Raw genomic sequence first — 26,238 nt, forward strand, 5'->3', positions numbered from 1 at the left:
GATCAACACTATACTGCCAGCATCACCAGATGAACACTATACTGCCAGCATCACCAGATCAACACTAAACTGCCAGTATCACCAGGTCAGCACTATACTACCAGTGTAACCTGCCCCACACTATACTGCCAGCATCACCAGATGAACACTATACTACCAGTATCACCAGGTCAGCGCTATACTATCAGCATCACCAGATCAACACTATATTCCCAGTGTAACCTGCATAACACTATACTGCCAGCATCACCAGATCATAACGATACTGCCAGCATCACCAGATCAACACTATACTATCAGCATCACCAGGTCAACACTATACTGCCTACATGCACAGTTGGTGATCTTACGATATACATTGCTGCATAACACCGCCAATATTACGTTAACAGTTGTAAAACTTTAGGTGGGATTTCCCAAAGCTTGTCCTTGAAGGAATCCTGATAACTGGACGTAGCTGCGTCAAGGACTGCCTTTCGCGATCAATACAGCACCCAGTTTCCTTGCAGGAACATTACGCCAATCCCGCTAGCGTCGTCTGCTCGTGTTGCAAACGTTGTTGCTGAGGGGGAACGGATTCGTCACACTGAAAGCGACATGTTCACCGACCTGAGACGTAGTAACGTGCGAGTGATTGGCTTGTGTGTATTCTATGTCCTGTTCCTCATCATCGGAGCAGCGATATTTGCTGCAATAGAGGGCCCTCGAGAAACCAGCTTGGTGAAGCATCTTCAGACTGTCCGGAACACGTTTCGCGCTACCTATCAACATTGCATGTCAGGTAACTCTCTCCAATTTTAGATTCCATGTTATCAAATCATGCGCTCTCAAGACTGACAATACAAAAGGAGCTATAGTTTGAAAATAGCGGCATACGATGCTACCATATGGTGTGCTGTTGGAAGGTCAAATGTGATCGGCCAGCTGCTGTCCTCGGTTAGCCCGACAGGTCCAGCAGACTGGTGATTGGTCATTCAGCAGACGGTCTCGGCATGACTTGTGTCAGCTTCTGTTTGCAATTATCTGGTTTATTAAGTCACTTGTGAGCATTTGAGTAAGGTCGTGGAAGTATACGTACTATGGTAGACTAAGGCTTAGTCTCTGAATATATTGTAATTTTGATAGTAACAAACAAGCCCATTTATATTGAAAAGGAGCCCTAGGGAGACCAGAGATTCAGAACCTGAGGAAATCTAGACTTGCTTTATTTAGGGCTTTAGCACTGCAGCTAGGGCTTGGCAGTGGGGAAAATAATGTGGTTCAGGGACTGTGAGACAGACAAGTACTATGGCTAAACACTGTTTTCCTAGTATACCACAATGGTTTGGGGGCCTTTATGCGTAAGAGAAATGTCAGCTGTTTATTGGTGGTGATTAGGGAGTCATTATTTGGTCATTTCATAATCAATGGTAAAATTACAGATGGATATTACATTCACCAGCTTGTGGCGCACAAGTCAAACCGAGGAAGGTGCAGCTAATTCTCCCGTACTTATTGAAGTATATAATTTATCATCTGCTATTTCGGAATATCCAACATCGGCTGTTCCTTTATCAGTCATCCAGTCGTATATACCAGTGTAGTATACAGTGCTGTTTTCATGGACACTCGTTTTCAAAAACAATAATGTATTCTCATTCTCATATATTTGTGTAATTGTGTAATCGATTGTTTTGATAAGGATTATTGCGGGAACGAAAATGCTATTCTGATTCTCTAGTATAGGGAACAATCACTGCTACAGCCTTGTTCGAATAGCGGACATCTTTATCATCATCGTCGACATACTGACAATGAAAGTATTTTCCGTGAATGCAGGATACAAATAAACAATACACTGTTATGTTATATACGATGTCATCTAATATTATGCACACGCAAACAAGCAACAAGCACAAAAAATACGCACATACGCGAGCGCACACACTCACACACACACACACACTCTCTCTCTCTGTCTCTCTGTCTCTCTCTCTCTCTCTCTCTCTCTCTCTCTCTCTCTCTCTCAGGGCACATGTAGCCATTATGTTAGATGCCTGATAATGATGCCAGAATGTGTATATTGCTCGTCTTCTGATAGATAGATGCGGTCATAAAATGTTGGTATTCGACTAACGACAGGAAATAAACTTTGTGTTGTATGTGTTCCTTAAATGTATTCCTAAGGGTACTGCAATTTGAAACTGGAATGGCAATAGCATCAAGAGGCATGGTATCGTGACATGACTACCTAGGAACAACCTGTCTGTTTTGTCTGTTTGTTTGTCTTGTCTTGATCTCCCTGTAGACCTGGCACCTAACCCCTGTCAGTAAGTGCACCTGATCTCCCTGTAGACCTGTCATCTAGAACCTGTCAGTAAGTGCAACTGATCTCCCTGTAGACCTGTCATCTAACCCCTGTCAGTAAGTGCACCTGATCTCCCTGTAGACCTGACATCTAGACCCTGTCAGTAAGTGCACCTGATCTCCCTGTAGACCTGTCATCTAGAACCTGTCAGTAAGTGCACCTGATCCCCTGTAGACCTGTCATCTAACCCCTGTCAGTAAGTGCACCTGATCTCCCTGTAGACCTGGCACCTAACCCCTGTCAGTAAGTGCACCTCATCTCCCTGTAGATTTGTCATCTAGAACCTGTCAGTAAGTGCACCTGATCTCCCGGTAGACCTGTCATCTAGAACCTGTCAGTATGTGCACCTGATCTCCCGGTAGTCCTGGCACCTAACCCCTGTCAGTAAGTGCACCTGATCTCCCTGTAGATTTGTCATCTAGAACCTGTCAGTAAGTGCACCTGATCTCCCTGTAGACCTGGCACCCCCTGTCAGTACCCCTGTCCTGTCAGTAGAACCTGTGCACCTGATCTCCCTGTAGACCTGGCACCTAACCCCTGTCAGTAAGAGCACCTGATCTCCCTGTAAGTAAGTGCACCTGATCTCCCTGTAGACCTGGCACCTAACCCCTGTCAGTAAGTGCACCTGATCTCCCTGTAGACCTGTCATCTAGACTCTGTCAGTAACTACACATGATCTCCCGGTAGACCTGGCATCTATACCCTGTCAGTAAGTACACCTGATTTCCCAGGTCACTTGGCATCTAGACCCTGTCAGTAAGTGCACCTGATTTCCCAGGTCACCTGGCATCTAGACCCTGTCAGTAAGTGCACCTAACTTCCCAGGTCACCTGGCATGTAGACCCTGTCAATAAGTGCACCTGATCTCCCTGTAGACCTGGCATCTAGACCCTGTCAGTAAGTGCACCTGATCTCCCTGTAGAACTGTCATCTAGCCCGGATTAGTAAGTGTAACTGACCTCCCTTTAGAACTGTCATCTAGACCCTGTCAGTAAGAGCACCTGATCTCCCAGGTCAATCTAGACCCTGTCAGTAAGTCCACCTGATCTCCCTGTAGACCTGTCATGTAGATCCTGTCAATAAGTGCATCTGATCTCCCAGTAGACGTGGCATCTAGACCCTGTCAGTAAGTGCACCTGATCTCCCTGTAGACCTGGCATCTAGCCCGGGTTAGTAAGTGCACCTGATCTCCCTGTAGACCTGGCATCTAGCCCGGGTTAGTAAGTGCACCTGATCTCCCAGGAGACCTGGCATCTACAGTCCGTTTGAGTCAGATACGGACCGATGAATTGCAATTTTTATCATTGTACAAAATTGCCACTGAAATATAAATAGTACACATGTTTATCATTTACTAATACCCAACAGCTTTCTTATATTTGAAAATTTTATGGACTCCACCAAAACAGTTGTTTAAGAAACCATCATCATTGAAAACGCAAAAGTTGTTATCTGTCGCGGTGGGGTGAAACCGCAGAAACGGAACAGCCAGTCATGGCGGGGGACATCTCAAAATCTATTCCGGGAGACCTGTCGGTTCCTCGTCCGTCGTAGTGTCATAGGCACGACTTAAAGGGATGACAAGTGGTGCCACAGTTGCCTGTTGTAAGCCATCCCGAGACCAGGAACTTTGTTCAATGACGTTAGCTACCTTGTTCACACAGTTTTGACAAGCTTCAGTCGTGATTTTGTTAAGGGATTCCTTAACCAAAACCTCTACGTCACGTAATCTAAAAGTTGTGTTTGATCTGGCAACATCTCCTTTGACAATACCCATATCATTTCAATGGGGTTAAGGTCACAGTGATAGGGTGGAAGTCGCAGAATATCGTGACCCTTACTTTTTATGTAACTGTCAACTTTGTAGAAAGGTTCACCTTTGTGGGTTTTTTATGATCTCATATAGCTGAGGCTTCGTTGCCTTTGAAGGCCGTGCGATCTGAAATTTGTCGAGCCATGATATCATATCACCTTTTCGACTGTTTAATGTCGGGGCTTTACTGTCGGGGTCCTGCATGCTGTGGTATGGGGCATTGTCCATTGCGATAAAAGACTTCTCTGGTAGAGCTGGTACCAACTTGTTTTTAACCCAATAGAGGAAAACCGCACCATTCATCTCGGAATGGTAGTCTCTGTTATCTGTGGACTTTGCCCTGAATACCAAGTCGCAGCCTGGGAGAAAGCCTTTGCTGGAGCAACCAGCATGGAGAATGATTAGTCTCTCTCCTTTCCCTAGAGGCAGCTTTCTACGTGACCCCTTATCACCCCCATCGGGTACCCACTGGCTGCTGGCAGTGTGCAAGGCATTGACCCAGGTCTCGTCCAAGTACACTGGCTCGAATCTTTCCTCGCGCTTCTTCTTTATAACCCTGAGAAAATTATTTCTCAAGCGAACGATATCAGGGCGTTCACAGAGTACTGACCTATTCTCCCCCGAAATTTTCTTATAACGATACCCGAAAGAGTGTAAGAGGCGCCAGAGTGTGTACTTTGATACTCTGAGGTTGTGTTCTTGCTTCAAATGCTTTTTAAAAATTTCAGCGACATGTATTTGTTTTCAGAATAGAGCTTGTTGATAGACTGCCTTACAAGGTTCTTTTGAAAGTTGTCCAAATGTTTTAATTTGTGTGATTTTGACACGACCCCTACCTGCTTCGCATCACCCTCACAATGTTTGTGTTCCAGAACATTTGTCAGTACCCTTGCTGATACTCCTAAAGCTTTTGCTGCCCGCTTACGGAATTTATTAATGGCATAAAATGGTTTGCCCCTTTCGGCTTCAGCACGGAAAAAATCGTACACTTTAATCATCAACTGTTTCACGTCAGCATTCAACTTCATTTTTCATCAGGCATGTGTATCCCGTGCACGACGAGATAGTGGCTGTTCCGTTTCTGCGGTTTCACCCCACCGCGACAGATAACAACTTTTGCGTTTTCAATGATGATGGTTTCTTAAACAACTGTTTTGGTGGAGTCCGGAAAATTTTCAAATATAAGAAAGCTGTTGGGTATTATTATAAACATGTAAATGATAAACATGTCAAATTTGTACTATTTATATTTCTACCTGTAGGGCAATTTTGTACAATGATATAGACCCAAATTTGCAATTCATCGGTCCCTGTTTACTGACTCTCCCAACGGACTGTAAGTGCACCTGATCTCCCAGTAGACCTGGTATCTAGACCCTGCCATTAAGTGCACCTGATCTCTCTGTAGACCTATCATATAGACCCATTGAGAAAGTGCATCTGATCTCCCAGTAGACCTGGTATCTAGACCCAGTCAGTAAGTGCACCTGATCTCCCAGTAGACCTGGCATCTAGAACCTGTCAGTAAGTGCACCTGATCTCCCCGCAGACCTGGCATCTAGCCCGTGTTATTAAGTGCACCTGATCTCCCAGTAGACTTAGCATCTAGACCCTGTCAGTAAGTGCACCTGATCTCCCCGCAGACCTGGCATCTAGCCCGTGTTATTAAGTGCACCTGATCTCCCAGTAGACCTTGCATCTAGCCCCGGTCAGTAAGTGCACAAGATCTCCCAGGTAACCTGGCATATAGACCCTGTCAGTAGGTACACCTGATCTCCAAGGTCACCTGGCATCTAGACCTTGTCAGTAAGTGCTCCTGATCTCCCTGTAGATCTGTCCTCTAGACCCTGTCAGTAAGTGCACCTGATCTCCCTGTAGACCTGTCATCTAGCCCGTGTCAGTAAGTGCACACTATCTCCCTGTAGACCTGGCATCTAACGCTGGTCAGTAAGTGCACCTGATCTCCCTGTAGACTTGGCATCTAGCCCCGGTCAGTAAGTGCACAAGATCTCCCTCTAGACCTACCATCTAGACCCTGCCAGTAAGTGCACCTAATCTCTTTGTAGACCTGGCATCTTGACCCTGCCAGTAAGTGCACCTGATCTACCTGTAGATCTGGAATCTAGAACCTGTCAGTAAGTACACCTGATCTCCCTCTAGACCTGACATCTAGCCCGGGTTAGTAAGTGCACCTGATCTCCCTGTAGACCTGGCATCTAGACCCTGTCAGCAAGTGCACCTGATCTCCCTGTAGACCTGTCATCTAGACCTTGTGAGTAAGTGCACCTGATCTCCCAGTAGACCTGGCATCTATCCCGTGTCAGCAAGTGCACCTGATCTCCCTGTAGACCTGACATCTATCCCGTGTCAGCAAGTGCACCTGATCTCCCTGTAGAGCTGGCATCCAAACCCTGTCAGTAATTGTACCTGATGTCCCTGTAGATCTAGCATCTAGACCCTTTCAGTAACTGCACCTGATCTCCCTGTAGACCTGACATCTAGACCCTGTCAGTACGTATACCTGATCTCCCAGGTCACCTGGCATCTAGACCCTGTCAGTAAGTGCACCTGATCTCCGTGTAGAACTGTCATCTAGACCCTGTCAATAAGTGCACCTGATCTCCCTGTAGATCTGGCATCTAGACCCTGTCAGTAAATGTACCTGAAGTCCCTGTAGATCTGGCATCCAGACCGTGTCAGTAAGTGCACCTGATCTCCCTGTAGATCTGTCATCTAGACCCTGTCTGTAAGTCCACCTGATCTCCAAGTAGTCCTGGCATCTAGCCCGGGTTAGTAAGTGCACCTGATCTCCCCGTAGACCTGGCATCCAAACCCTGTCAGTAAATGTACCTGATGTCCCTGTAGATCTGGCATCTAGACTCAGGACGAATCCCCACATGGGCACAATGTGTGAAGCCCATTTCTGGTGTCCCCCGCCGTGATGTTGCTGGAATATTGCTAAAAGCGGCGTAAAACCAAACTCAGTCAGTCAGTCAGTCTAGACTCAGGACATTATACAACCGACTACAGTTGCACTTGCATATTTACAAACTGTTCTACCACTTGAGGTGCTGTGATCCAAACTCGGGAACTATGGGACTACGGTTTGTATGAAATTCGTCTTGCAGTGTAAACTACTGAAACGGACAGCGAACATACTGAAATCACTAATTTTGTGTTACATCCTTGTGAAGGTAAACAGTGTGGCGTGTAGGGTGTGGAACAGAATCATTGTATGGCATAGCCTGATCGTGTGGAACAGAATCAGTGTATGGCATAACAGGGGCGTGATGAACAGAATCATGGTATGGCATAACAGGGGCATGTGGAACAGAATCAGTGTATGGCATAACAGGGTTATGTGGAACAGAATCATTGTATGGCATAACAGGGGCAAGCGGAACAGAATCATTGTATGACATAACAGGGGCATGTGGAACAGAATCATTGTATGGCATAACAGGGGCATGTGGAACAGAATCATTGTATGGCATAACAGGGTTATGTGGAACAGAATCATTGTATGACATAACAGGGGCATGTGGAACAGAATCATTGTATGGCATAACAGGGGCATATGGAACAGATTCAGTGTATGGCGTGTGGAACAGAATCATTATTCAGATTGACATGGATATATCATTGATCGGGGTAACACGGGTGTGTGGGGCAGTATCATTGTAGAGGATGGAACGAGAGTGTGGGCAGTATAATTGTTGAGGATGGCACGAGAGTGTAGGACAGTATCGTTGAGGATGTCACGAGAGTGTGGGCAGTATCATTGTTGAGGATGGCACGAGTGTGTGGGCAGTATCATTGTTGAGGATGGCACGAGAGTGTGGGCAGTATCATTGTTGAGGATGTCACGAGAGCGTGGGCAGTATCATTGTTGAGGATGTCACGAGAGTGTGGGCAGTATCATTGTTGAAGATGGCACGAGAGTGTGGGCAGTATCATTGTTGAGGATGGCACGAGTGTGTTGGCAGTATCATTGTTGAGGATGTCACGAGAGTGTGGGCAGTATGATTGTTGAGGATGTCACGAGAGTGTGGGCAGTATGATTGTTGAGGATGTCACGAGAGTGTGGGCAGTATCATTGTTGAGGATGTCACGAGTGTGTGGGCAGTATCATTGTTGAGGATGTCACGAGAGCGTGGGCAGTATCATTGTTGAGGATGGCACGAGAGTGTCACGGAGTGTGGGCAGTTGAGGATGGCACGAGAGTGTGGGCAGTATCATTTTGAGGATGTCACGAGAGTGTTGGGATGTCACGAGAGCGTGTATCATTGTTGAGGATGTCACGAGAGTGTGGGCAGTATCATTGTTGAGGATGGCACGAGATGGGCAGTATCGAGTGTGTGGGCAGTATCATTGTTGAGGATGTCACGAGCACGAGTTGAGGAGTCGTGTGGGGCAGTATCATTGTTGAGGATGTCACGAGAGTGTGGGCAGTATCATTGTTGAGGATGTCACGAGAGTGTGGGCAGTATCATTGTTGAGGATGTCACGAGTGTGTGGGCAGTATCATTGTTGAGGATGTCACGAGAGTGTGGGCAGTATCATTGTTGAGGATGGCACATTGTTGAGATGTCACGTGTGGGCAGTATCATTGTTGAGGAGATGTGGGCACATTGAGGAGTGTGGGCAGTATCATTGTTGAGGATGGCACGAGTGTGTGGCAGTATCATTGTTGAGGATGTCACGAGAGTGTGGGCAGTATCAGTATCATTGTTGAGGATGTCACGAGTGTGTTTGGCAGTATCATTGTTGAGGATGGGAGTGTGGGCAGTATCATTGTTGAGGATGTCACGAGAGTGTGGGCAGTATCATTGTTGAGGATGGCACGAGAGTGTGGGCAGTATCATTGTTCAGGGTGACACGGGTGTATAGGGTAGTATCATTTTTCAGGATGGCATGAGTGTGTGGGGCAGTATCATTGTTCGGGATGACATCGGCGAAATGTGCATGACCATGAGAAGGCGTGATGTTGTACTCTCCAATTTTACAGCTTCGCTTGGATTCTCGATTTCGGAATTTGTTTGTCCTCTTATGTATTTCATGGAGTTTGCACGAGAATCAATGCATTCTGGTGACATTACAGTTCGTCTATTTTTTCACATTTATGTTCATTAACATCGACAATGATAGGAAAACTGAAAAAGCTCACATCCTCGTCTCAATGAGTGTCACGTGACAGCCTCTTGTTAATGGAGAAACAGGTGTTGCAATAACTGGAATAGCATCGATTGCTACCTAACATCCCTATTGCTGAGTGGACTCACCGAAATGATGTAGTTGTTAGTGATTATATCTGGTGACATTTCATATGGTACACACTCCAATATGGATGACAGCTTGCAGCGTCGCACTGCCATACCGACTATCAAGTTTGTTTGTCTCTGTGTGTTTGTGGTACTTTACATTTGCTTTGGAGCCGCTATTTTCCAAGCACTAGAGAGTCCGATAGAAGATGACATAGTTAAAAACCTGCAACTTCTGAGGGAAAAGTTTCTTAAGGAAAATTCATGTTTAACCGGTGAGTATCATCATGAGATTTAACATTATTGGGCCGTTTCACAGTATGTCGCGCACAACAAAAGGCGGTGTGCTTATGAGCTGTAACTAATCCTGCAGCCTCCTGATCAATTGTCAGGGTAGAGCAACCATGGATAACAAAGCAGTTGGTTGTAGCCAGACTGTATTCATTCCAGCTTTGTACAGCTTAACAACAAAAGAACACATAACGTGATTGTGGTTTCGTCGTTCCAACAGAGATAATACTTTTGTACAACATTTAGTCAGGATAAGGGCGTGAATTATCTGAGTCACTGACCGCATGTGGATAATCTGTTTTCTTGTATCGACTTAAAGCTTGACAGAATTATATACATGACATGTTGGATCAGTTCACGTTCCTTTACAGCGGGCTAAAATATATAGATTATTGATGATTTTACTTTATTTTAATATCAATCTCTTTCTCTCACACTGTTTACCCTTTTAATGACAGCTGATGAATACATCAATTTTACTCATCACAAGATAAGAGTGATCCCATATAACAGTTCAATCTGTTCCACCATGCTTCACAAAAATGTGGTTAATCCATACATGAAAGTCATTCCATCCATGACAACCAATTATGGGTCATATTTCGGTGTACTGGCAACCTGATCTATATGTAGAGCGACATATATGCTGACTCCTGCCAAAGGTGCCCGAGCCCGTGTATTATTGCTGAACACAACAAGGGCTGAAGCAGATGTGCAAGTGTGGTCGGCTGGAACCAACACAGATTCATAAACTATGCCAAGAGACATGTCATTAACACTTACAATCCACTGGCATGATCATAGCAGTTATTAATGTATCCTTACACGCACCCTTCAAAGAAGCAGGAAGATATAGGAGTACATTTACGCCAAGGCTGATGAACAACAGGCTTTATGTGATTGCGAAATAGGACATACATTTCACTTATTCGACGTTGTCTTTTTGATAATGCTACAAAAAAAGGATGATATGGAATACAACATATGAACATGAAATATAGACCACGTTGGATCATCTTAAGTGTTAATATACATTGGAACATGAGAACAACATACATGGACTATATAGCATATGGGTACATCGCAGCATAATACATGGACTATATAGCATATGGGTACATCGCAGCATAATACATGGACTATATAGCATATGGGTACATCAGTACAACATACATGGACTATATAGCAAATGGGTACATCGCAACATAATACATGGACTATATAGCATATGGGTACATCAGTACAACATACATGGATTATATAGCATATGGGTACATTCTATATAGCATATGGGTACATCAGTACAACATACATGGACTATATAGCATATGGGTACATCGCAGCATAATACATGGACTATATAGCATATGGGTACATCAGTACAACATACATGGACTATATAGCAAATGGGTACATCGCAACATAATACATGGACTATATAGCATATGGGTACATCAGTACAACATACATGGACTATATAGCATATGGGTACATCGGTACAATATACATGGACTTTACAGCATATGGGTACATCAGTACAACATATTATATACGTGGACTATATAGCAAATGGGTACATCGCAGCATAATACATGTACTATATAGCATATGGGTACATCAGTACAACAGACATAGACTATATAGCATATGGGTACATCGCAGCATAATACATGGACTATATAGCATATGGGTACATCAGTACAACATACATGGACTATATAGCAAATGGGTACATCGCAACATAATACATGGACTATATAGCATATGGGTACATCAGTACAACATACATGGATTATATAGCATATGGGTACATTCTATATAGCATATGGGTACATCAGTACAACATACATGGACTATATAGCATATGGGTACATCGCAGCATAATACATGGACTATATAGCATATGGGTACATCAGTACAACATACATGGACTATATAGCAAATGGGTACATCGCAACATAATACATGGACTATATAGCATATGGGTACATCAGTACAACATACATGGACTATATAGCATATGGGTACATCGGTACAATATACATGGACTTTACAGCATATGGGTACATCAGTACAACATATTATATACGTGGACTATATAGCAAATGGGTACATCGCTGCATAATACATGTACTATATAGCATATGGGTACATCAGTACAACATACATGGACTATATAGCATATGGGTACATCGCAGCATAATACATGGACTCTATAGCATATGGGTACATCAGTACAACATACATGGACTATATAGCAAATGGGTACATCGCAACATAATACATGAACTTTATAGCAAATGGGTACATCAGTACAGCATACATGGCCTATATAGCATATGGGTACATCAATACAACAGACATGGACTATATAACATATGGGTACATCAGTACAACATAAATGGACTATATAGCATATGGGTACATCGCAGCATAATACATGGCCTATATAGCATATGGGTCCATCAGTAAAACAGACATGGACTATATAGCAAATGGGTACATCAATACAATATACATGGACTATATAGCATTTGGGTACATCGCAGCATAATACATGGCCTATATAGCATATGGGTACATCAGTAAAACATACATGGACTATATAGCATATGGGTACATTCTATATAGCATATGGGTACATTAATACAACATACATGGACTATATAGCATATGGGTACATCGCAGCATAATACATGGCCTATCTAGCATGTGTGTACATCAGTAAAACATACATGGACTATATAGCATATGGGTACATCAATACAACAGACATGGACTATACAGCATATGGGTACATCAATACAACATACATGGACTATATAGCATATGGGTACATCGCAGCATAATACATGGCCTATATAGCATATGGGTACATCAATAAAACATACATAGAATATATAGCATATGGGTACATCGCAGCATAATACATAGAATATATAGCATATTGGTACATCGCAGCATAATACATGGACTATATAGCAAATGGGTACATCAGTACAACATGTATGGACTAGATAGCAACTTGGACTATATAACAGATGTATACATCAACATACATTAAATACACTAATATACCAGAAAGTAAGAATGGTGAAATGAACAGGGAGGTGGATGAAATGACGACATGCTAAAGCCTCACAGTTTCTATGGATGTCCCTGAAGTCACCCAACATTCTAGAGCAAACGGCTGGAACCTGGTATAATTTGCATTATAATGAGTATTAATACAGTCAATGATTTATTTTATGGGTATTATGGAAGAACAACTGCATAAAGTATTCTAACGTTCCACAACGAATAAGCACTCTGTATGCTGAATGAAACGGTTTTGATAATTACCTGGGCGGCTGGTGTGACATCATCATGCATGTACATACATATCACATTGCAAACTGATGACATTATACTTTCATGAGACGCTTTGTGGACCTCCATATTATTCATATAATTTGTTTAGAATATACAGTTGTGATATCCAGTTTGATACACGTGTTTATCAAGCATATTGTGTCTGGCAACATTACGAACCAAACAGTTTTATGGCATACTTTTTCCAGTATGATCGGTTGGAGCATACGCCATGTCTGATATGAGACAGAATATATACACACTATGTTTAAGAACACCCATCACCTCCGTCGTGATACATAATATACGCTATGTTTAAGAACACCCATCATGTCCGGTGTGATACCAAATGCACACTATGTTTAAGAACACCCATCACCTCCGGTGTGATACATAATATACGCTATGTTTAAGAACACCCATGACGTCCGGTGTGATACATAATATACGCTATGTTTAAGAACACCCATAACGTCCTGTGTGATATATAATATACGCTATGTTTAAGAACACCCATCACCTCCGTCGTGATACATAATATACGCTATGTTTAAGAACACCCATCATGTCCGGTGTGATACCAAATGCACACTATGTTTAAGAACACCCATCACCTCCGGTGTGATACATAATATACGCTATGTTTAAGAACACCCATGACGTCCGGTGTGATACATAATATACGCTATGTTTAAGAACACCCATAACGTCCTGTGTGATATATAATATACGCTATGTTTAAGAACACCCATAACGTCCTGTGTGATATATAATATACGCTATGTTTAAGAACACCCATCACCTCCGGTGTGATATATAATATACGCTATGTTTAAGAACACCCATCACCTCCGGTGTGATATATAATATACGCTATGTTTAAGAACACCCATCACCTCCGGTGTGATATATAATATACGCTATGTTTAAGAACACCCATCACCTCCGGTGTGATATATAATATACGCTATGTTTAAGAACACCCATCACCTCCGGTGTGATACATAATATACGCTATGTTTAAGAACACCCATGACGTCCTGTGTGATATATAATATACGCTATGTTTAAGAACACCCATGACGTCCTGTGTGATATATAATATATGCTATGTTTAAGAACACCCATCACCTCCGGTGTGATACATAATATACGCTATGTTTAAGAACACCCATGACGTCCTGTGTGATATATAATATACGCTATGTTTAAGAACACCCATGACGTCCTGTGTGATATATAATATACGCTATGTTAAAGAACACCCATCACCTCCGGTGTGATACAAAATATACGCTATGTTTAAGAACACCCATGACGTCCTGTGTGATATATAATATACGCTATGTTTAAGAACACCCATAATATACGCTTTAAGAACACCCATGACGTCCTGTTTAAGAATATACACCACCCATCACCTCCGGTGTGATATATAATATACGCTATGTTTAAGAACACCCATGACGTCCGGTGTGATATATAATATACGCTATGTTAAAGAACACCCATGACGTCTTGTGTGATATATAATATACGCTATGTTTAAGAAAACCCATGACGTCCGATGTGATATATAATATACGCTATGTTAAAGAACACCCATCACCTCCGGTGTGATACAAAATATACGCTATGTTTAAGAACACCCATGACGTCCTGTGTGATATATAATATACGCTATGTTTAAGAACACCCATCACCTCCGGTGTGATACAAAATATACGCCATGTTTAAGAACACCCATGACGTCCTGTGTGATATATCATATACGCTATGTTTAAGAACACCCATCACCTCCGGTGTGATACAAAATATACGCTATGTTTAAGAACACCCATGACGTCTTGTGTGATATATAATATACGCTAAGTTTAAGAACACTCATCACCTCCGGTGTGATACAAAATATACGCTATGTTTAAGAACACCCATGACGTCCTGTGTGATATATAATATACGCTATGTTTAAGAACACCCATCACCTCCGGTGTGATACAAAATATACACCATGTTTAAGAACACCCATGACGTCCGGTGTGATATATAATATACGCTGTGTTTAAGAACACTCATCACGTCCTGTGTGGCATATAATAAACGCTATGTTTAAGAACACCCATCACCTCTGGTGTGATACAAAATATACGCTATGTTTAAGAACACCCATGACGTCCGGTGTGATACAAAATACATACTATATGATGTTCAAGAACATCCATCATGTCCCATATGAGGCAGAAAAACAATATGTCTAACAGCCGCCATTTCTTCTCTTTATGGAGATATTTTGAGGACAAGCAGCAAACCCGATTTTTAAATTACAGGTGTCAAAGACTCTCCGGTCCCATAATATCAAGTAATTGTGAAATATATCCAAGAATGTAAACTCATTCACACGCATAAGAGGAAGGTAAACCACATATGTTTTGTTCTGTGCCACACATCTCAGCTGTCAAATTCAGCTGTCAAAATGACGAGTCCAGAATATCAGAATAAGACTTTTTGTGAAACAGGACTTTGTCTTGCCTCTCGGCCGTCATCCTACTGCTACTGAATGCCGATACTGTTTAGTACTATGTACTAGGGCTGACTATGTCTGACAGGACTTGAAATTCCAAACTAAAACTTCTACTGTCGAGACACACAGATCAGGAGTTATAATCACTACTGCTCAGGGACTGTAACGTCACTCTGAGAGAACATTCTGTACTTACTTGTACAGATGATTGCAAGTGATGTATTTTGGCGACATCTGGTTGTAGCGACCAGGCTGTGCTCTCGATGGTGTATATAATAGAAAGTGTGCTTATCGACATACTCAGCTGTATTGGTTTCCTCATATAGGTCATTATTTCAACATCAGTTGTAAGTCACCAAGTTAGCTGTGCGACAGATGCATACGTAGAGAAGAAAATAGTCAAATATCCATCATTGTTGTCGGTTGTCCACCAGCGAGTAAGGGAGAGACATTTGCTAAAACTGAGTTTAGGCTTGAAGCCATGGAAGATATTTTGAATGTTGTTTCTATACCCAGTTATTACGGACTAGTATCGGTGTGAAATATTTGCGCATGGTTTCTCTCAGAGAACCACTGATTCCTATTTTGATCAAAACTAAGTTCACTAACCTTTAGTCAACTGATAGTAATTCTTCTTTTCATTATTTGTTGTGAACTGATCACGAGAAAACGTGATAAAAAGGATGTGGCTCACAACATGAGCTCCCCCCATAACAACGGCATCACTTACATGCAACACTAAACACAACCAACCTCACACCATGCAACACTAAACACAACCAACCTCACACCATGCAACACTGAGCACAACCAACCTCACGCCATGCAACACTAAACACAACCATCGTCACATCATGCAACACTAAACACAACCAACCTCAAGCCCTGCAATACTAAACACAACCAACCTGCGCCATGCAACACTAAACACAACCAACCTCACACCATGCAGCACTAAACACAACCAACCTCACACCATGCAACACTAAACACAACCAACCTCACGCCATGCAACACTAAACACAACCAACCTCACGCCATGCAACACTAAACACAACCAACCTCACACCATGCAATATTAAACACAACCAACCTCACACCATGCAACACTAAACACAACCAGCCTCACGCCGTGCAACACTAAACACAACCAACCTCACGCCATGCAACACTAAACACAACCAACCTCACATCATGTAACACTAAACACAACCAACCTCACACCATGCAGCACTAAACACAACCAACCTCACACCATGCAACACTAAACACAACCAACCTCACATCATGTAATATTAAACACAACCAACCTCACACCATGCAACACTCAACACGACCAACCTCACACCATGCAATATTAAACACAACCAACCTCACGCCATGCAAAACTAAACACAACCAACCTCACGCCATGCAACACTAAACACAACCAACCTCACACCATGAAATATTAAACACAGCCAACCTCACATCATGCAACACTAAACACAACCAGCCTCACGCCATGCAACACTAAACACAGCCAACCTCACGCCATGCAACACTAAACACAACCAACCTCACACCATGCAACACTAAACACAACCAACCTCACGCCATGCAACACTAAACACAACCAACCTCACACCATGCAACACTAAACACAACCAACCTCACATCATGCAACACTAAACACAACCAACCTCAAGCCCTGCAATACTAAACACAACCAACCTTCGCCATGCAACACTAAACACAACCAACCTCACACCATGCAGCACTAAACACAACCAACCTCACACCATGCAACACTAAACACAACCAACCTCACACCATGCAATATTAAACACAACCAACCTCACGCCATGCAACACTAAACACAACCAACCTCACACCATGCAATATTAAAAACAACCAACCTCACACCATGCAACACTAAACACAACCAGCCTCACGCCGTGCAACACTAAACACAACCAACCTCACATCATGCAACACTAAACACAACCAACCTCACATCATGTAATATTAAACACAACCAACCTCACACCATGCAACACTAAACACAACCAACTTCACACCATGTAATATTAAACACAACCAACCTCACGCCATGCAACACTAAACACAACGAACCTCACACCATGCAATATTAAACACAACCAACCTCACGCCATGCAACACTAAACACAACCAACCTCAAGCCCTGCAATATTAAACACAACCAGCCTCACGCCGTGCAACACTAAACACAACCAACCTCACGCCATGCAACACTAAACACCACAAACCTCACGCCGTGCAACATTAAACACAACCAACCTCACGCCGTGCAACACTAAACACAACCAACCTCACGCCCTGCAACACTAAACACAACCAACCTCACGCCCTGCAACACTAAACACAACCAACCTCACACCATGCAACACTAACCACAACCAACCTCACGCCATTCAACACTAAACACAACGAACCTCACGCCATGCAACACTAAACACAACGAACCTCACGCCCTGCAACACTAAACACAACCAACCTCACGCCCTGCAACACTAACCACAACCAACCTCACGCCATGCAACACTAAACACAAGCAACCTCACGCCCTGCAACACTAACCACAACCAACCTCACACCATGTAACACTAACCACAACCAACCTCACGCCATGCAATACTAAACACAACCAACTTCACGCCATGCAACACTAAACACAACCAACCTCACGCCATGCAGCACTAAACACAACCAACCTCACGCCATGCAACATTAAAAACAACCAACCTCACACCATGCAACACTAAAAACAACCAACCTCACACCATGCAATACTAAACACCACAAACCTCACGCCATGCAACACTAAACACAACCAACCAAACGTCACTTAACTCCCCTCAGCACCACCTACCTCATCAAAACGTCACTTAACTCCCCTCAGCACCACCTACCTCATCAAAACGTCACTTAACTCCCTCAGCACCACCTACCTCATCAAAACGTCACTTAACTCCCCTCAGCACCACCTACCTCATCAAAACAAAACGTCACTTAACTCCCTCAGCACCACCTACCTCATCAAAACGTCACTTAACTCCCCTCAGCACCACCTACCTCATCAAAACGTCACTTAACTCCCTCAGCACCACCTACCTACTCATCAAAACGTCACTTAACTCCCCTCAGCACCACCTACCTCATCAAAAAACGTCACTTAACTCCCTCAGCACCACCTACCTCATCAAAACGTCACTTTAACTCCCCTCAGCACCACCTACCTCATCAAACGTCACTTAACTCCCCACCTCAGCACCACCTACCTCATCAAAACGTCACTTTAACTCCTACCTCAGTCACCACCTACCTCATCAAAACGTCACTTAACTCCCCTCAGCACCACCTACCTCATCAAAACGTCACTTAACTCCCCTCAGCACCACCTACCTCATCAAAAAACGTCACTTAACTCCCTCAGCACCACCTACCTCATCAAAACGTCACTTAACTCCCCTCAGCACCACCTACCTCATCAAAACGTCACTTAACTCCCCTCAGCACCACCTACCTCATCAAAACGTCACTTAACTCCCCTCAGCACCACCTACCTCTATCAAAAAACGTCACTTAACTCCCTCACCACACCACCTCTATCCGTCACTTAACTCTCAGCACTAAAAAAGCGTCACTTAACTCCCCTCAGCACCGTCACTCACTTAACTCCCCTCAGCACCACCTACCTCATCAAAACGTCACTTAACTCCCCTCAGCACCACCTACCTCATCAAAACGTCACTTAACTCCCCTCAGCACCACCTACCTCATCAAAACGTCACTTAACTCCCCTCAGCACCACCTACCTCATCAAAACGTCACTTAACTCCCCTCAGCACCACCTACCTCTATCAAAACGTCACTTAACTCCCCTCAGCACCACCTACCTCATCAAAACGTCACTTAACTCCCCTCAGCACCACCTACCTCATCAAAACGTCACTTCAACTCCCTCACCACCTACTCCCTCATCTACCTCATCAAAACGTCACTTAACTCCCCTCAGCACCACTTTAACTACCTCATCAAAACGTCACTTAACTCCCTCAGCACCACCTACCTCATCAAAACGTCAAACTCGTCACTTTAACTCCCCTCAGCACCACCTACCTCATCAAAACGTCACTTAACTCACCTCAGCACCACCTACTATCAAAACGTCACTTAACTCCCCTCAGCACCACCTACCTCTCATCAAAACGTCACTTAACTCCCCTCAGCACCACCTACTACCTCATCAAAACGTCACTTAACTCCCCTCAGCACCACCTACCTCATCAAAACGTCACACCTACCATCTACCTCATCAAAACGTCACTTAACTCCCTCAGCACCACCTACCTCATCAAAACGTCACTTAACTCCCCTCAGCACCACCTACCTCATCAAAACGTCACTTAACTCCCCTCAGCACCACCTACATCAAAACGTCACCTCCCTCACCACCTACCTCATCAAAACGTCACTTAACTCCCCTCAGCACCACCTACCAAAACGTCATCAAAACGTCACTTTAACTCCCTCAGCACCACCTACCTCCTCATCAAACGTCACTTAACTCCCCTCAGCACCACCTACCTCATCAAAACGTCACTTTACTCCCCTCAGCACCACCTACCTCATCAAAACGTCACTTAACTCCCCTCAGCACCACCTACCTCATCAAAACGTCACTTAACTCCCCTCAGCACCACCTACCTCATCAAAACGTCACTTAACTCCCCTCAGCACCACCTACCTCATCAAAACGTCACTTAACTCCCCTCAGCACCACCTACCTCATCAAAACGTCACTTAACTCCCCTCCTCAGCACCACTCTACCTCATCAAAACGTCACTTAACTCCCCTCAGCACCACCTACCTCATCAAAACGTCACTTAACTCCCCTCAGCACCACCTACCTCATCAAAACGTCACTTAACTCCCCTCAGCACCACCTACCTCATCAAAACGTCACTTAACTCCCCTCAGCACCACCTACCTCATAAAAAACGTCACTTAACTCCCCTCAGCACCACCTACCTCATCAAAACGTCACTTAACTCCCCTCAGCACCACCTACCTCATCAAAACGTCACTTAACTCCCCTCAGCACCACCTACCTCATCAAAACGTCACTTAACTCCCCTCAGTACCACCTACCTCATCAAAACGTCACTTAACTCCCCTCAGCACCACCTACCTCATCAAAACGTCACTTAACTCCCCTCAGCACCACCTACCTCATCAAAACGTCACTTAACTCACCTCAGCACCACCTACCTCATCAAAACTTCACTTAACTCACCTCTGCACCACCTACCTCATCCTAAAACCATTTTTTCAGATGTTATTATGATTTGAAATCTGAGACTGAATCCATGTGAAATATACCCTCTGATATTATCAAAAGGGCGTGGCACCATCAACCACCTGCACCATGAGTAGATGACAACAACAGTGCTTCAACACCTTTATTTATTGTTTCAGATCAAGCTCTCGAGGCCTTCATTGTTGAGGTCGTTGAGGGTGCTAATAGGGGAGTTTCGGCCGCTCGTAATGTGTCAATGTCAGAACCCAACTGGAGCTTCGGCCAGTCAATGTTCTTTGCTGGGACGGTGCTCACGACCATAGGTAAGACCCCCGTCTTTCGAGGGCATGAGGGCTCTAAAGTGCCTTGGAGACAATATACGAAAGCCTTGTGTTTTACTCTCACTGACCTCTGTTCACTGTTTGTTCACTGTTCATTAGTTTCATCATGTTTTCTGGGCAATGAGCTGATAGTCCATGGATAACAATATCGTGCACAATAGCCCTCAATAACATGCTAGCTTTCTGCATACCAATAGCTTGCCATCTTTGATCAGCTGTCAGTAGAGGAGGTTCCATATTTACACGTGAACAACGAGATCGATTGATTTTCTAAGTTACTGAGCTGTAAGTTTACTGAAACTTGATACTTGCTTAATGTCGGGTACACGTATTACACATGATGCCCGCCTTTGATCGTAGCAGGTGCATATTTAAGATCAATGTATGGTGCACCTGCAAGGTAAGATTAAACACACAAACATCATTATGATATATTTATATATATAAATGGCTAAGTGGAGGTTAAAAAGTCATACGTGCCTCAATACTTTTGTCCATGTTTATATGGTATAATGAATTGAATTTTTACAAATGGAATCTTTTGAGGTTCTTTCAAAACAATTCATTGCCAATTAGTTGCCGATTGGGTCTTATATTTTAGGTTACGGTAGAGTGACTCCACTCTCTGACACCGGGAAGGCATTCTGTATCGTGTACGCTGTGATAGGCATCCCACTGACACTGATTCTGTTCACGGCTGTGGTAGAGCGGCTTATGCTTCCCACGAAGATGTTCCTGTACTTCCTGTACCGGCAGCTGGGCCACATCTACAAGGTCTTCCACATCCAACTCCTCCATCTCCTCATCGTCTTCTCCTTTATCTTCACTTTTTTCTTCCTCGTCCCCGCTGGTATTTACACAGCACTTGAACCCGACTGGAACTACTTGGACGCCTTCTACTACTGCTTTATCTCCCTCACTACCGTCGGCCTGGGTGACTACATCCCTGGGGATAACTGGGAACAACATTACAGGGCTCTGTACAAAGTTGCAACGACAGGTAGGTGCATCTCACATGTATGTGGGATTACTGATAAATGTTTCTTATTCAAGCGTCTGTGTGACATGTCTGTGTGACATGTTTTGTCTGTTCTACATTGCATGCGTTGTTGTTTCAGGTTACCTTCTCCTGGGACTCATAATGATGATGCTGCTACTTGCAGTCGTCTACGACATCCCTGAACTCAATATAGGCTTTCATTTTTACTTGAAGAGTGATGGCATTGAATCTGAGCGTGTTAGTCTGAAATCATCAAATGAATCAAAAGGTCCTAAATACACCAAACATGTTGACGAACCAGAGCCCACACAGAGTTACCAGGGACAAACAATTCCCGCTGAGGGGGAGTAGATGGAACCAGATTATACCCTGAGTTGGTCAGCGACAGATGCAGCAAGAAGCACATCTCACGTGCCTACAACAGCACTTGATTGTAATACTAAAAACATGTTCACCATTGAAAGAGATGATTCTACATTGTGTGTGGAATAGAATCATTCAACACATCAATGAATACAAGACAAAATAGGTTTCTGTCATCGTATAGTGTGTTTATTAAAACAAGTGGAATGGTTATATTGTCCGTTTCAGTATAACCATCACGTCAGTGAATCTCAGTATTGAAATTGTAGTGAAAGTGGCATGAGTAGACTGTCTGGCCTTTTGTTCCTACATTAGTCTGTGTATACTTGAATATCTGTGATATGATACAATATATGCTTACACCAACGGTGTCCATTCTTCCTGTTAACCTTAAAATATGTTCTTTTTTTGTATGAGTAGTACATGTAGATGTGTTTCCTAAACTGATATCGAAATAATTCAGTAATCATGCTTGGTCTCTATAAACTTTACACCATCAGTCCATTTTCCGTAGATTGTTCTGAATGTTCTAGGGCAGTGACAACACTAGAAACGCCTGTAAACATAGTTGGTCCATATGCTGACCAACAACCTTGTCACCTGGCTGTAGCTAGCCCTTAGCTTCAGACCACCTGCCCACCCATAGATGTCGGATCGAGGCGTGTAACATAGATGAAGACCGAGGTGTGTAACGAAGATAACAGACCGAGGCTTGTAACATGGATGACATATAGACAGTGGCTTGTAAGGTGAATGACAGACCGAGGCTTGTAACATGGAACACATAGACCAAGGCTTGTAACATGGAACACATAGACCAAGGCTTGTAACTTGGAACACATAGACCAAGGCTTTTAACATGGAACACATAGACCAAGGCTTGTAACATGGAACACATAGACCAAGGCTTTTAACATGGAACACATAGACCAAGGCTTGTAACATGGAACACATAGACCAAGGCTTGAAACATGGAACACATAGACCAAGGTTTGTAACGTGGAAGACAGACCGAGGCTTGTAACATGGAACACATAGACCAAGGCTTGTAACGTGGAAGACAGACCGAGGCTTTTAACATGGAACACATAGACCAAGGCTTGTAACATGGAACACATAGACCAAGGCTTGTAACATGTACGACAGACCGAGGCTTGTAACATTTCTTGAAGCATGTTTGAGTAATAACTTAGTTTATCTCGCCTCCTAAGCAACACCGAGATTCTCTTCGATGTTAACTAATGCGTGCTTCACATCTTGTTGGCAAATGCTGATCACATGACGAAGGATGTTCCAGATTTGTTTAACACAACACTCTGTGTGACTTCCAAGTCAGTGTTTTGCAAATATTGACTACACTTTCAGCTATCGTTGTAATGTCTTGAACACGGTCTGTGTGTGGATGACGGTGTAATCATGCGTGTTCTGCCATCGCATCAACTGGTCAAGGAAGTGCTATTGTTTTTTTCTATCTGTCCATTGTTGTCAAAAACTGTATATATACTTAGTATGCTCACATCTAGACGGTGAAGGAGTACGAGTCCGGTATTCCGACTCTCTGTGTAGGGACGTCCACGAGCGGGATAATGCTGCTCGTTGGAAACGCCCTGGGGTTGAGCAGGAACTCCGCTCACCTCATGTATGTCTTGTGTATTTGTTTGTCATGTAACTAAATTATGAGCTAATTCCCTAGTAGACGTATATACCAGGCGTTGACAATACCTTAACCAGGACAGCCGTATCGCTAATTCTATTATGTACAACGATACCAGATAAGCAAAACATAAACACTAAGACGTGTACGCTACTTGACGTTCTTCTCAGCATGTCTGTGTGTATGTGTGTGTGAGTGAAACATGTAATAGTGATGTAACATTGTGGTCTGTTGATGATATGGATGCTTCTGTTGTCATTAAGTCGTCAAATACCGGACAAATTAACGTTGCTTGTTCGTGCACAATGAATATATTACTTGTACGCTGTTTAATTTAATAAACTCGATGAATCGTTAGATACTGTCTTCTTTCTATATTCAAATTACAAAGCATAAAATGTTACGGAAAAGTTGGCGTACCTTGTCTAGCAACTATACAGGCCAAGATCTCCTATTCTGCCTGCCACACAAGCCATCAGGAAATGACATTCCCCGATCTAGTGCTGTTCATGTCCTTAAAAGGTTTTTTTTAGCCTTAAGCATGACAGAGGTAAAATACACCATACACAAAGTAATTCATATCTAAAGGTTAAAAGGATAGTAGTCTAATCACAATTTTCTCTTCTCTGCCATAATTAACAGGTCACTGCACTCAGGAATGTTCGGAATGTGTCGAATGTCAAGTGCACTCTGTCCGAATCCAGAAACAGTGTTAGAAGGTGCCAGAAAGTCGTGTTGTCAGATAACGTCTTCCGACTCGGCAAGTGGACAAGATAAAGGCATTTGAAGTTGCAAGTTAACCCTCATGTCGCTTTAATATAGACAGACAGCTTTACAGAAACAGTCGCATCATATTGCTTTCTTAACCTGTCACTGTGGATAGGCCACCAGATATTGTACGAGCTATTCATTCAGTCACAACCTCTTGCATCAACAAGATCTATACTGAGTCAAACTAGAAACTTCAGAATCCTATATTAAACTATATATATAAAAGAAATGACACAAGATTGTGGGATAGAGGTTATCATTTATTTGTTACGGTCGATAGGATGAACCGAGAATAATCACAATGCTAAAAAAACGGTTTACAGAATTTATCAATAAAAGGCGTAAACAAAGTTTCAAGTGTCACAAGAAATAAAATCTGACGTTTCAAACGTTCAGTAGCATGTATGGCCTCCCGTGCGTTCACAACTGCCAAGCAACGCCTCCTCGTGGACTTTCTAATGCGTGTAAACACATTATTGGGGAGTTGGCACCATTGTTCCGCAGACGACTACCAAGTGCATCCCAGTTGTGCTCTATTGGATTGAGATCAGGTGACCTGACAGCCGTTGATTCCTGCGTTCTGCAGGTAATTCCTGGTCAAGGTGGCTGTATCATAGTGTATATGGTCTGGCATTGTCATGTTGAAAGTGCCGACCTGGACTATGTGCTGCCATGAATGGAATAAGCTCGGGTCGAAAAATATTTCTTCAATGTGGTCTTGGTCATTTTCAAAAGGGGGAGGGGGTCACAGAAAACACCCTAAACAATGACACTTCCACCCCCAAATCTTTCAACGTCCTGTACACAACGCTGAGCATAACGTTCACAGCGTCGCCTTCACACTCTCATCCTACCATCAGCGAATCTGAGGGTAAATCTTGATTCATCACGGAAGACAACTCGATTCCAGTCTCTGTGAGTCCAGCGGAGGTGTTGTCAGGTCCACAGCAAACGCTGACGTCGATGTAATGGTGCCGAGATATGGTCGTCGAACACAAAGGTGACCCTAAACAGCTCATTTCTGGTTCCTGTAGCCGTAAAAAAAACGGTTACGGAGGTGACGTAACACAGTTTGACGGGTCTTCCGCCTGTGACGTCACACGATCAGCAGTAGTGCCAGTTTGTTGCAGTCGAGTCATAAACAGTCCGACGGCTGCACCCCATTATCCTTGCAATTGTCACTTACTGACGTTCCCGCTTC

General features: G+C 43.4%; 1 protein-coding gene across 2 annotated transcripts; it reads left to right on the top strand.

The window, feature by feature from the left end:
- The first annotated feature begins 420 nt into the window (after positions 1–420).
- Positions 421–24,623, top strand: LOC124286619 (potassium channel subfamily K member 1-like). 2 transcript variants are annotated; one of them, XM_046723001.1, is made up of 4 exons: positions 421–781; positions 21,088–21,231; positions 21,851–22,249; positions 22,368–24,623. In XM_046723001.1, exons 1-4 carry the CDS (start codon positions 598–600, stop codon positions 22,598–22,600), a joined length of 960 nt encoding a protein of 319 aa, XP_046578957.1. In that variant the 5' UTR covers positions 421–597; the 3' UTR covers positions 22,601–24,623. The 2 variants fall into 2 exon arrangements, with proteins under 2 accessions (XP_046578957.1, XP_046578956.1); XM_046723000.1 differs by lacking the exon at positions 421–781 and adding an exon at positions 9,477–9,696.
- Positions 24,624–26,238: the final 1,615 nt, after the last annotated feature.

This window comes from Haliotis rubra, unplaced genomic scaffold (assembly GCF_003918875.1).
Source record: "Haliotis rubra isolate DU_JTF1 unplaced genomic scaffold, ASM391887v1 Scf388, whole genome shotgun sequence".
Taxonomy (NCBI): Eukaryota; Metazoa; Mollusca; class Gastropoda; order Lepetellida; family Haliotidae; genus Haliotis; species Haliotis rubra.

Bases quoted from the DNA above. Each gene is read 5' to 3' on its own strand.
- LOC124286619 (XM_046723000.1), top strand. From the start codon at position 9,504: ATGGATGACAGCTTGCAGCGTCGCACTGCCATACCGACTATCAAGTTT. The intron at 9,697-21,087 runs GTGAGTATCATC...TTATTGTTTCAG, and splicing joins GGAAAATTCATGTTTAACCG to ATCAAGCTCTCGAGGCCTTC. The intron at 22,250-22,367 runs GTAGGTGCATCT...TTGTTGTTTCAG, and splicing joins GTACAAAGTTGCAACGACAG to GTTACCTTCTCCTGGGACTC.